Source organism: Typopeltis vanoorti, chromosome 20, assembly GCF_054136105.1.
Source record: "Typopeltis vanoorti isolate ZY-2024b chromosome 20, IOZ_Tvanoo_1.0, whole genome shotgun sequence".
NCBI lineage: Eukaryota > Metazoa > Arthropoda > Arachnida > Uropygi > Thelyphonidae > Typopeltis > Typopeltis vanoorti.
Window position 1 is genome coordinate 69354439 of NC_143568.1, and position 14657 is coordinate 69369095.

General features: G+C 33.4%; 1 protein-coding gene across 2 annotated transcripts in view; it reads right to left on the minus strand.

The window, feature by feature from the left end:
- Window positions 1-14657, minus strand: part of Fpps (Farnesyl pyrophosphate synthase) — a 194834-nt gene that overhangs the window by 15811 nt on the left and 164366 nt on the right. For both annotated transcript variants that reach the window (XM_090410087.1, XM_090410086.1), the window contains one exon: window positions 135-269. In XM_090410087.1, coding sequence (XP_090266213.1) covers window positions 135-269 — 135 coding nt within the window. The remainder of the gene's footprint in view (window positions 1-134; window positions 270-14657) is intronic.

Consider the following 14657-nt stretch of genomic DNA (forward strand, 5'->3'; position numbering starts at 1 on the left):
AGCAAAGGCAGTATCCTGTACACTCATTGCAAATGCATTCTAAAAAATGAACATAAATAGAAAGTTCATAAATTCCCAACAGTTTTTCATTTTCCTTTTAGAAATTTTGAAATTCAAAATTCATATATAAATACCTCTATGATCATCTTCTGAGATTCAGTAGCTTTCTCTAGTGCTTGAACAACCAGCCAGCTACATTTTCCATCTTCAATATCAGTACCAATTTTGCCTGTTGATTCAGGATCACCAAAACAATCCAAATAATCATCCTGTAAAAGAAATTACACATGTAAAAACAAGAATTATCAAGAATTTACAATTTTAATTTAAATATCACTGAAGCTAGAAAAGAATGCTAGTTTTGATATCCTAATAAAGAACTTTTCATAATGCAAATTTACAAAACATTAAATATACTTTAGACATATGGCGTACTTAAATCAACATGTTTAAAATATGTTTGTGTGCATGATATCAAATATAATAATTACATAAACTATACTAGCCAAGAAATTATATTCTTGTTAATAAGGCATGGTTCACATTGCTTACCAAGTGTAAGCAATGTTCTTCACCTGAATGATTTGAAAGGCAAAATTGCACTTCATGCACAAAACCTTTAGACAGATCAATTGCATTTCACTGTAGACACTGCAGCAATATCAGCTATTGGTACTGCACAAAGGCCAACACATTGAACGTCACCCCAATTTAATATTAGGATATTTTGTGAGCTGACCACATAGAATATTTCTCAACTATTTCCAGCGATTTAAAAACAGTCGAGTTGGCTGCCTCAAATGCAGTAGAACTGTATTGGCTCCATATCGATTCTTTATCCATGGGGGAAGATGGTTGCCACTCCTCTGCTGCATTTGCTCTCTAGCTTTAGATGGGCATAGTGGGAGAGAAGGCAGACTCCCACTGCATAAGATGAAGGAAAAAAAAGTAAAATGGGAAAGGTTCACTCAGAGCTCTCAAATACTGTAATAGCATTGGGAGGAAAGGAGTAAAAAAGAAAGAAGGGTAGGGATCAGTCTATACATAATATAAAAGATGTATATTACGTGAAATAAGGCATGGTCCAGCAACAGGTACCTCAGGTTTGTCACTCCTGTATTCACTAAAGTGAACCCTTGAGGGTCAACTTTACACTTCCTTTCAGATGTGTATACTGCTATGCATTTATGGGAGGAGTTGCTGCTCATACCAAATCCAACCTTGAAAGGAGGTGTCATCAGTCAGAGCCAGGCCCACAAAGATACCAAGGTCGAATTAAAATGAGAAAATCATATTTTGCATATACAAATAGTAAAGATAGGACCATATTATTACAATACTTTAGATCAGAGAAATTTGTAGAAATTTTTTTCACTTGGTCAAAAAGTAAAATTATACTACTTGCTAAGAAATGTTCTTGTTTAATCACTTATCCAAATATAGGCAAATAAAGTTTGTGCATGATGTATCTTCACAATTAGACTAGCGTAGTTGTATATAGAGGTTGACTTCATATCAATTATGTGCATGAAAAAAAAAAAAAAAAACACAGTCAAAAGGGATTCAATTGGCAATATAACTTATAACCAATAGGATAAATCAACCATGTTATCAAAGCCAAAACAATCAAGTTTGCACATGAAACTGGTTACCATTGTCTGAGAAACCTGGGCTCTTTGAATTTATACCAATAAAAAAAAAAGCATCTGTTGGTTTACAACTACCATATATTAAGCTTTTACTCATTCATTATATGAGACAATATCAACTCTCAATATAGTGAACTCATCAGAATAAATTCAGAAATAATTTGTTGCAGTGAATGGTTTAACATGATCACATTTTTTTTTTTTTATTTTGAAAAAAAAAAAAAAAACACCTGTGAGGCTTCACACGTATTTTGGTAGTTTGCTATACTGAGAGTCAAATAAAGCTTGAAAAATAAGAATTCTATTTGAGAATCACACCTCAGCAAAAAAGCAAGCAAGTTCTGCTAACCTCCTTGCTAGCTTGACGTATTTTTTAGATAATTTAAATAGAGATTATAGGCTGAACACATATGATATATTTTATATTTCTAGTCCTTTTATCATATAATTATAGTTTGTCACTAATGGCAAGTCACATTGGAAGTTTATTTATCACAAATAAACTTCCAATCTGAAATATATATTTTAATCCAAGATATAAAAACATCCTATGTACACAGAAAATGCCTACTATGAATTATTATTTATATCAGTACTCCACAGAGTCAAAAGACTCATCGTGGAAGACCCACACTATCCATTAACACAATATCTATCATACATCTCCTTAAACTTATTCACTGTTGGGGTGCTCACATCGACCTCTGGCAATCCATTCCACTCATTCACCACTCTTCAAGTAAAGAACCTAGTCTATCAACCTTCACTAACCTCTGATGTCTTGCACATATTGAATTATTAATATATTTATATAAATTATGTATAATATATATTAATATTAATTACTGAACATAAATCTTGTAACCTAGAAAACAAATGCCAGATTTTTTTTTCTTTCTAAAATCTTTATTGAAGATAATTGCTTTCATGAAATTAAGGTATTAAAATTTTTCTGTTTCTTCTAAACTACATTATGTTTATTGTTAATTTATAAATCTAGTTATAATTCACTTCAGAAAATGCTTATGGTTTCTGCACTTCTATAGCTTTGATTTACAGAAATCAAACACATTTATAATAATTATTATCTACAGCTAAGTTTTCCCCCGCTCATTTCCAAGATTTGCGCATTTCAAATTGAAATAGTTATGACACAAATTATGTAATAGCCTAGCTTTCTGCACAACATGCAACCAGAACATCAATTATTAATGCCATTCTCATAATTATTTTTGATGTGTGGCTGGCAAAAATTTTTTTTTGCCAGCCACACATAAGTAAACTTTCTTTTTTCAAAGAAAGACAGAACATCATAAACACCATTTGGTTCTGAAACAATCACTAAATGACCAAGAAAATACCACATTTTTTCTTATTGTCATTCAGTATTCCCTTGAAATAAAAAGAAGAAATCACTGCACATATGAAAAGAGACATTTACTGCTAGTTGGCAGTTTTGAAGTAGCTATACTTTTACTACTATTTTACACTAAAAATATAAAAGTGCATGATCCCCAAGTGATTTGCATTTTCAATTACCTTTTAACCTTTTTGAAAATAAACAATCTGAAATATCTGCAAGTTGAATAGGTGGCAACTCTCCCCTCAAAAAAGTTGGACCATGTAACACACTGCACTTTTTTTAAAATTCAAATCATTCTTTCCAAGATAACTGTATCAGATAAGTTTTCAATAATAAAACTGAAGCTATGATTACAGCAATCCCTCGATTAATGCGTCTAATCCATTCTTTAAAACAGGAGCATTAATTGAAAGCATACTAATTGAATATAATAACCTATGAGAAAAAGTATAATTCGTTGTCAAATTTTTTTTTATAAAAGAATTAGGGTATGTCTCAGGGCCTAGTTAAAGGAAAAACCATGAAGTTGAAAGACAATAAAACATTCAGAATATAAATTATTCTTCTTAACAAAGAATTCAGCTTACATAGTTTGGCAGGCATTCTGTTTCTTTTTTTTTCATACAACAGATAGTTATGGCCCTATTGCCTCTTCTACTACTTCTGCAAATTTTACTGCTTCTCTCTTCATCAATGTCAGCCTCTAAGCATTGCTGCTTAAAAACTTTGACTGCCTGAAAAAATTTTCAATTTTTTCTGTGAAATCTCATTGCGCTTGTTAGTGATTAAATTTTCTTCATATTCTTTAGGATCTTCCCACAGTGCATTGCATCTAAATTTAGCAGGTTGGATTTAAATCAGAATGAGATTTAATTAACTTAGATTCACCTTGAAAAGCCTCTAAAATCATTTGCACAATGTGGAAAAATGTGCTTTCAAATGGCTCACATATTGCTAGCAGTAATTTCATTCAACTTTGAGACTTTATAACCAGGCTGAGATTTCACTGATTTGGCCAGAAAAGTCATGGAAGGCATTCGTTTCCAAAAAAAAATTCCGGTTTCATCTACATTAAATATTTGTTGGTCACAATAGCCTATTCTTCCACAATTTCTTCAAAATCTCTCGATAATTTGCGGCCACTTCCTTTATCTGCACTTGCAGCTTCGCCTGTGATTAGGCAAAGCTGCAAGCACTAGCATGGAATTCTTCTTCATTGATAGCCTTTTCTTTCAAGGTTGCAAAGAGACTGAATGCTTTTGATTTAATAAGGTCAGTGCTTAGCAGAATCCATTTTTACCTTTCTCTTTGTATTCAGCAGCTTTGCTTAAAATTCCTCTTATAGCTGATTCATCCATTTTTGTGTTCTTGTCCTATCTTTGCTCTGGACTCGCCTTGTTCATTTTTTTTTATTATTTCAATTTTTCTTCGAATGAGATTAACTTATCGAATAATTTTTACATTTCCATTTTTTGCTCACTGATTCTTATACTCATGATGAAAGGTTGGGAAAATACTTTAAAATAAAAAAAAAGTAAGGAAAAACAATTGCAAAGGAGGTATGAGATATGATCATCAAAATGCTATGTAATTAACAGACTACATAAATTTTGGTGGTAAATTTGGAACATAGTGTACATGGAAATAGTGTAGTATGCCATTATAAAATAATTTTGTAAAATGTTTTAAATCGGAAACTAAATTATTTCATTCTGGTGAGTAATTTTTTTTAAAACTGGTAACCATAAAAAATGTATAGATAGAAAATTTTTAAAATCTGTAACATTCATTTTTAAGATGTATATAGGCACACTAATCAAATTTGGGCATAGAAAAAAAATGACACACTAATCGGGGGCACATTAATCGAAGGAATACTGTATTATAAATTAAGCAATTATGACAAATACTATCAGCCTGTAAAGAAATATCAGCATCTCTCTTTAGGATGTCTGCTAATCAATCAAACAATTGAAAATGAAACAAGATATTACTGATGTACACTGCAATACTGCTTGTGGCTTTCAGTGCTATTTCTTGAGAAGTGTCTTTTCGTTCTCAATAGCAGTGAGAGTAATCTGAGCCTTCTCCTCAAGCAGAATTATTATCCACTATTATCTAGTATTCCTAAATCATTTATTTCAGAAAATACAACCAGAAGAAGTAATATTTGGAAGCTTTTTAAAGGGGTGGGATGCGTGTGGTGGGAATAACACTCCTGAACTTTCTTTTTGTGGTAAAAATTATTTTCAATGGTGAAAATATAACATGAAATGTGCTTGTAAAACTTAAAATAATTTCAACAAACAGCTGAACAACTGATGGAAAAGAAGATAGTGGCAGAAACAGAATGCAAAGAAAGTTCGATATAGGACGTACCTACTTAAGTAGAAACAATATTACTGCCTTATTTCTTTTGTCAAAGTGGTCAAACAGAGTAACAGACTTCAAATTCTCTCTCTGTGAAAACTTTTAAACCAGTAGAAAATTAGAACTACTTATTTATAATCAGTTCCTGAAACAGAGGTAGTGGAGGATGTGTTTGGAAATCTTCAAATAAGCATAAATTTTGAATCCATTTGTATACAATAATAAAATTAGTTTAATCCTTTATCCAAGTGTGAGCAAACAAAGTTTGCACCTGAAGTATCTTCAGGACTAGGGTAAGGTGATACAACACCTTTTTAAACTATCAACATCTTTCTCTATATCCAGAGTAATTTATTAAAAAAGGGTGGCACACCATTTGGCAACTCCTATAGGTGGAGATGATCTGCTAATGCTTCTGCCTGGTATCTCCACTAGGGCCTGGCTCCCACTGAAGAGACCTCAATAAAGGTCGAAACTAGTCTGGGTAGTGGCCCTTCCCTTAATGCATAACATTAGACATATCCGCATGGAGATGTGTTTTGCATTATAGGAGATACTGAGATAGGAGTGTTGGTAGCTTTCTCCACCTTTGCAACGAGTTGCCCTGGTGTTGTATCACCTTACCCTAGTCCTGAAGATACTTCAGGCGCAAACTTTGTTTGCTCACACTTGGATAAAGGATTAAACTAATTTTATTATACTCTAACCAAGTGAAAAATAAACTTTCAACATCATTTGTATACAATGTTTCATATATTTTCACCATATCCAATTTATAGTGGTTAAGCAATGGGTATTACTGGAATGAGAATCTTACCAAAAAAAAAAATCACCTGTTACAATTTTCAGTTAAAGGGGAAAGCAATTGAGTGTCTACTGAAAATTTTAGGATAAATTTTTTATATTAAAAAAAGTCTTGCAATCAGAAATTGTTCATTAAAAAGTTTTTATGAACATCATTTGTTGTTCATAAAAACAGAAAACCTCATTTTTAAAAGTAAAGCATTATGATCCATATAATGGTATTTTGCAGGGGGAAAAAACTTCAATAGAAGCATCTAAAAATAACATGAAAATTTCTGAAATATTGTCTGCAGAATGAAAGAATACAAATTGTTCTCTTTGATTGCAATGATTTTAAAAATGACAGACGGCAAATTTATCACTATTAAATAAATTCATTGCTAAGGGTGATTTCAGAATAGATTATCACACATGAAATTCATTTATCTTTGGAAAAACACAATAAATAAACTGAACAACAGAAAGTTAAAAGGTTGAAGGCCATGAAGGAAATCCGAAGTCAAATAGAATACTTTAAGTATGTTTAATATGATTAACATATAGGGATTAACATTGAAGGAAAATAATTACACGATAAAAGGCAGAACGCTGCTTGTGTCTAGATCCATGAAAAATCCTTAAGTGGTCTTTGACCGTTCTCGCTCTCACCACTCCATCAGGCAATGCATTCCATGGTTCAACCACACTCCATGCAAAGAAACCACTCCTCGAATAACACACCATAAAAAAAAAAAAATTTATCTTTCCCAATCATTTAGTTTTTGAAGAACACAGAAATATAGGATGCCCTATACAGAACTGTTTCTCAAAATGTACACTGGCAAGAGTCTCCATAGCTCAGTCAACATAAACAATGCTTTTGGTTGGAAAGACCTGAATTCAAATCCTGTCCAGGATATGAAGAAACTTTTTATTAGAGGTTTTTCCACTTCCAATGCACAACTATCCTCACCTAGAAATACTGGCATTTTATACTGCAAAAAACCAGTGTTTCTGAGAGAGGAAACCAGCCAGATGAACATATGCAATTTACAGATGCAGCAGATAATATTAATTGCCTTATAATAAGCAGTAGTCAGGTTTCTAAGAAGCCAAGTCATTTAGCAGTGACAGACCATTGAAGACCAATGCAAGAGGAAGATATGGGATATTGATTTTTTTTTTTTTTTTTTTTTTTTTTTTACCAGTTATATCACCCACCCACAAGTATTGATAATAAAAATTGGCACAATTTTTATTATAAAAAATTATGTCAAATTTGTGCGTGTGTGATATTTTATGAGCTAATATTTCATTAAATTTACAACCAAAGTGCCATTAACATCACTAGTGCCAGGTACAACAGAACTTTGATATTTGCAGCTTTCCTGATCTGCCTATTCATGAGAGTTCTGAAATCCAGTTTTTCAAACTGAACTGTTTGCATATACAAGGAGTATACACTAAAATGAAGCTCAATGGGAATATGACTGTTACATTCTTTTACATCATCATCAAATTCCTGCCATGTACCCTCAAGGAGGTGTACAGGATATGATAATACTACATGAAAAATTTACATCATTACTAACTTCCTATCTACAATTTTCCTCCAAATCAGTCTGTTGCTTGTCAAGACTCCAACATTATCAGATCTTTTATTTCTATCATCTAAGGCACTTTCTACCATATCAATCCACCTATATCTTGGTCTTCCTCTGGGTCGTTTTCCTGCCAACCTGGTAGAGAAATCTTGTTTTGCTAATCTTTCCTTGCCCATTCTGTTTAAGTGACCATACCACCTGAGATTAGCCCTGCTAACACATTCTTGGATGCTGACAATGTCAAGTTCTTTCCTACTATCCTAGTTTTTAATACGATATTGCCAATGATGCCATCTGTTCACACCTCTAATCTTTCTCAGGACTCTCATATCTGCAGTCTCTAGTCTTTGGTCAAGTGTTTTACTTCTGACCCAGCTCTCAGATCCATAAGTTAAAACTGGTTTGAACACTGTCTTCTATACAGCTAATTTAGTGTTCCAACTAACTTGTCTCTTATTCCATACAAATTTATTCAATTGACTTCCTACCATACCAGCTCTGTTGATTCCGTTGCCTATTTCCATATTCAATTTACCATTTTCACTAAAAACCATGCCTAAGTAGCTGAAATGTTTTACTTGTTCCACAGGTTCTCTATTCACAACGCAGTTGACATTTTCAACAATTCTGCCTATTTTCATTGTCTTTGTCTTTTTATTGCTGACCTTCATACCATATCTATTACAACAGTTATTCAATTTAGTCAGGGAATCTTGCAGACTTGTAACGCATAAAGCAAAGAGCTGACATTAACATCTCCAATTTTGTTATCAGGTTTAATACCACTTTCCTTCATAATGTGATCCATATAGATAATGAATAACAGAGGGGATAATGTACATCCTTGTCTGACACCAGATTTAACATTAAACCATCTTCCTGTACTTCCTTCAATTCTAATTGCTGATGTACTGTTAAATTGTGAATGAAGCCATGTTATGTAATTTATTATTTTTCATTCACATTTAACATTGCTTATTAAATATTAATCATGGTTTATATAAAATTGTTTATTATTCTTTAAATAAGAATTACTAATTAAAAATTTATTCAAAACCTGACCTATTATTAGTTTATAAAATAATAATATGTTTAGAATTTTGTATAACTAAATATATATGGTGTAACGTAAAGTGTTAATTTATATTTAACTGTATACGTAATCAAAAAGTTAAAAAAGTAGCTTAAATATTCTGTTGTTTTTATTTGTGAAATATTTAATGTTATGTAATCACTCATGAATAATAATAGACCATACATTACATTAGCGAAATGTTTACGTGCAGTCTGTTGTCATGGAGACGCACGCGTAAACAACCACGAGTGGAGTAGAGCGTGGCGTTCGAACGTAAGGGGGGAGTGAAGGTCATAGAGAAAGATATTATAGAGAAGGATATAGAGAGAAGAGGGAAGGTCATAGATAAGATAGAAAGATAGAGAAGAATTATTATTAAGAAGGAGGAGAGAGTTTTGCGGAACCAAGATTATATAATCCTCAGGGCAGAAATTTATGAGTATAGTGTTCGGAAGTGAACCTATAAGTAGTGAAACAAAGTTTAATGTCATAAGCGAAATCTGCTGTTGTTATGAAGAAAGGTTGATGCCGTAATCAGATAAAAGGAAACTGGACAGTCAATGCGAAAATTCTGATTAGTTCTTGTTAATCTGGATTACGATTAAATTCTATGTTGCCCTAGGAAAAGGTTATATTGATTACTTGGAGAAAAGTGAACAGGAAAAGATATTAGTACCTAATTACTGTTGTTTGGAATAGTGAAGTGCGACTTACAATAATACAGTTTAAACTATGGAGAATATTTGTTATGTGTGTTCCGCTAATGTTAATTAAGTTAATTCATAAGTGCTCTCTCAATGATTTGATGTATTGAAGAATTTGTCTGGTAAGAGTAGTTGTATAAGTTTCTCTATTCTAGCATTAACTGTAATATACCTCCGATGCTCAAGGTCCGGGAATATATTTGCTTGGAATATAGCTTACGTAGTTTATTGCCTGCTGTGAATATAAACATTGAGCTGATAGATTTGTGAAGACTGAATAAGATGTGAAATTGTTATATTAACTTGAGATAAGAAGATTTGTGTTTTTGAGACTGTGAATAGTATATGAAAGTTAGAACATTGAATTAGCATCAGTGACCTAAGAAGAAGTGTTAAGTTAATTGTATAGTTCCATTTTAAAATAGAGTTCTTGTATTTGTTAACCATATCATATATTAAATGTTTTATTTTGTTGATCCAAATATTGTGTTTGCCTGAATTCCTTATTATTGCACCGTTCATAAACATTCGAATCTTGCGGGAACCCCAAGTAAAAATGATAATAGATGATTCGGCCTAATGAGATGACTGCTAACTTAATTTAGAACTGATCCTACTATTTATATAGACTAATCTAAGAATAGGGTGGCGCAGTATAAATATAAATTTCCCTACTTTTGGATCGGTGATCATTTCGTAATTAGTTGTATTATTCATAAAAGTGACTTGAAACTAGATAGATTTAGAACACGACAGAAAGGAGTCGTCACGACAGTACAACACAAAAATAAAGACTAAGTAGTGCTTGATATGATGCCCCATTGACACAATATAACTGTAGTGTATTGAATAGCTTCTCTCTTGGCACCTTGTCATATGCCTTTTCTGGATCGACAAAACTTAAATATAGATCTTTGTTATGTTCCCATGATTTTTCAACTATTTGTCGTAAAACATTCTTTTACACACTTATTTAATCTGTAGTAGTAGATTAAAGTTTTTCAATCCAAACAATACTGCTGCTTGGTACACATACCATTCCAATTTTCATTTCATGTCTTTTCTCAGGATAAACAATCCTACCGTTCATTTTTAAATGATAATCCTGATAAGGTAGATGAGTGGTTTATTATCTATCTGTGGATAGATAATAAAGTGGATAGCATCTCACTCCACTTTAAAGTACTTCTATTAAGAAAATACAAGACCTGCCTAACATCTGAGAAGATCAAGCCCTAGTCCTGAGTTCCAGATATTAAGAATGGTTAAAATATAATAATAGTTTATCAGTTAACTCATTATATTCAATATTTAAGGGCACTTACTCTATGCAAGAAGTCGGCAATGTTTGTTGGTCCAAGAGACATAACTGCAAACACTAAAGATTGCTGCAAATTATATTTTACTAAGAATAAATAACTGGCTTGGTTGGTTGCATGGTTAGCATAGCAACTCTGCAACAAAGAGGCTACTGGTTGGAATCCTGCTATATGCATGAATGATTGTGATGGTCTTCAAGTGGGAGATGAATATTATCACTAGTGCAAGACCACTGTCCTACTTGTTGGAAGCCTGAATTTGCTTTAAAAAGTTTAATTTTTGATCTCCAAAGCAGGATTTCTGGATGATGTAAAATAAATATGAAAAATCCAAAAAATATATAAAATATAAATAGAAAAATCCTTATCCTACCTATGGTTCTAATATGCTACAGGTTTACTTTTCATGGGTGAAAGTCACAACAAAATCTATCGTATTTTATCATTTTTAAAATAGATATATTTAAACAGATATAGTGGGTTGCTTAAGGGTCAAAACTATATAACTGACAAGAGACCTCCACATAGTCTTTAAAGGAATGCAGAGAACCGACCAGGGCTTCTGACCTAATGTCCAATCCTCACCTTCTCGTGGTGCACCTTGTTGGGTATCTACCTGGATACTGAATGAACGAGGATGGGCTGGCAATTTGGGATTTAGCTGACCAAATTGTATTCTTATTGGTTAAACCAAAATAAAAAATGATGGTACAACATGACAAAATTTCATGCCGGCTGGGGCATCGTTAAACAAGGTTCCCGTTGTTTTTGCCAGGAAACCAGGACGAACAGCAAAAAGTCAGTTACTGGAACAAATCTGAAAACACACCCCAACACAACATCACCAGAGTTAAAGATTGGTACTATCAACATAAGAAGCCTGAATGGCAAAGAAACGGAGCTAGCTGAGGAATTAGATAAGTACCAGATCGACATAATAGGGGTGACTGAAACAAAAAAGACAAAAACTGGTAAGATCTTTCTGAGCAGTAAATACAAAATGTTATATTCAGGCAATGACAATCAAGGAAAAGAAGGAGTAGCCATATTATTCAACACAAAATACAAGGCTAATCTTCTTGAATGGCAGGCAGTCTCAAGTAGAGTGATATGGGCAAATATGAGAATGGGGAACTGGACAATGAGACTTATTTGTGCCTATGGTCCCACAGAAGGTTCTACTACAGTAGAAGTGGAGAAATTTTTTGATGCTTTAGAAAAAGCAACTGACACAATGAAAAAGGAAAAGTTGGTCCTTGTTGGGGATCTGAATAGCAGAGTAGGAAATGATTATCAGACATACAAAAATGTTTTGGGAAAATTTGGAGAAAAGAGCAAGGCTAATAATAATAGCAAATACCTGTTGGATTTCTGCTCAGGACATGGACTGGTTATTACTAACACCATGTTCCAACATAAAAATGTGCACAAATTCACATGGAAAGAACAGGCAAGGAATAAGAAAAGTCTCATTGACTATGTTATTGTTGATAGTGATGTTTTCTCCCTGGTGCAGGACACCAGAGTGTATAGAGGATTTGAAATTGGAAGCGATCACTATTTAGTCTTGAGCAGGATAAAATTGAATTTCATATTGAAAAGAATAACATGTAAGAAAGTTTTAAAGCGAATAAAAGTTGAGCAGCTCTCAGATGTGAACTGTAGACTAACATACACAAAGATTATTGAAGAAAAAATGAAAGAGTTTGAAAACAGGAACCAAGCCTTGAAGAAAACCCCGATTGATTCAGCCAGAGAGGCATGTGGGGAGGTTGTCTGCAAGGATAGAAAAATCAGAACTCCATGGTGGACACAGGGAGTTAAAGAGGCAGTGAAGGAAAAGAAGAAATCATATTAAAAGTTCCTGGCAAATAAGTCAGCTTTTGCTCTTAGAGAATACAGAGACAAATGTAAGAAAGCAAAACATTGTGTAAAACTAGCTAAACAAAAGTCATGGGAGGACTTTGGCAAGAATATAGAAAATAAATATCAAGAAGATGGCAAAATATTCTGGAGGTTGTTGAAGAAGCTTAGGAATTGAGGAAAGAGTGCTGTAAAAGGAATTAGAGATGATAAAGGTGAAATGAAAACAGGAGAAAAAGATATCCTTGAAGTATGGAGTAATTACTTTGAAAAACTGCTAAATGAAACAAACAGTGATAGCAAAGTGGTAAAACACACTCGACAGGCATACAGTCAAGAATACATATCCATACTTGAAGTAGAAAAAGCCATCAAAGGCTTGAATTTGGAAATGGAAAGGCAGCAGGAGTAGATGATATTCTACCAGAAATGCTGAAGTATGGTGGTATAGAAGTCTTACAGTGGCTGCACTGCATAGTTCAGAAAGCCTGGACAGAGGTACGAATTCCCGATGATTGGAGTAGAGCTCTCATAGTACCCATATATAAAGAGGGAAATAAAATTGAATGTGAGAATTACAGAGGTATTTCCCTACTGAGTGTTCCTGGCAAGTATACTTGAGAAATGGTTGAGAAGAATTGTGGAAGAAAAGCTTGGTGAAGAACAAGCTGGATTCAGGCCAAATAGAGGTGTCAGGATCAGATCTTCACTTTACAACAAATAGTCGAGAAAGCATGGGAATATAACAACGATCTGTATTTAAGTTTTGTCGATCTGGAAAATGTATATGACAAGGTGCCAAGAGAGAAGCTATTCAATACGCTACAGTTATATGGTGTCAATGGGGCATTATATCAAGCAATACTTAGTCTGTATTTGAGTTGTAAGTCAGCAGTTAGAATTGAAGGATGTACAGGAAGATGGTTTAATGTTAAATCTCATGTGAGACAAGGATGTACATTATCCCCTCTGTTATTCATTACTATATGGATCACATCATGAAGGAAAGTGGTATTAACCATGATATCAGAATTGGAGATGTTAATGTCAGCTCTTAGCTTTATGCGGACAATGTTATACTTCTGAATAAATCCGCTACAAGTTTGCAAGATTCCCTGACTAAATTGAATAACTGTTGTAATAGATATGGTATGAAGGTCAGCATTAAAAAGACAAAGACAATGAAAATAGGTAGAATCGTTGAAAATGCAAATGTTGTAAATGGAGAACCTGTGGAACAAGTAAAACATTTCAGCTACTTAGACACGATTTTTAGTGAAGATGGTAAATTAAATATGGAAATAGACAACAGAATCAACAAAGCTGGTATGGTAGGAAGTGAATTGAATAAATTCATATGGAATAAGAGAGAAATTAGTTGGAACACTAAATTAGCTGTATAGAAGACAGTGTTCAAACCAGTTTTAACTTATGGATCTGAGAGGTGGGTCAGAAGTAAAACACTTGACCAAAGACTAGAGACCGCAGATACGAGAGTCCTGAGAAAGATTAGAGGCGTGAACAGATGGCATTAATGGCAATATCATATTAAAAACGAGAATATTAGGAAAGAACTTGAGATTGTCGGCATCCAGGAATGCATTAGCAGAGCTGATCTCAGGTGGTATGGTCACTTAAACAGAATGGGCGAGGAAAGATTAGCAAAAACAAGTGTTCTCTGCCATGTTGGCAGGAAAACGACCCAGAGGAAGACCAAGATATAGGTGGATTGATACGGTACAATGTGCCAGTGATGATAGAAATATAAGATCTGATAATATTGGAGTCTTGACAAGTAACTGACTGATTAGGAGGAAAATTGTAGATAGGAAGTTAGTAATGATGTAAATTTTTCATGTATTACTATCATATCCTGTACACCCCTTGAGGGTACATGGCAGGAATTTGATGATGATGATGATGATAT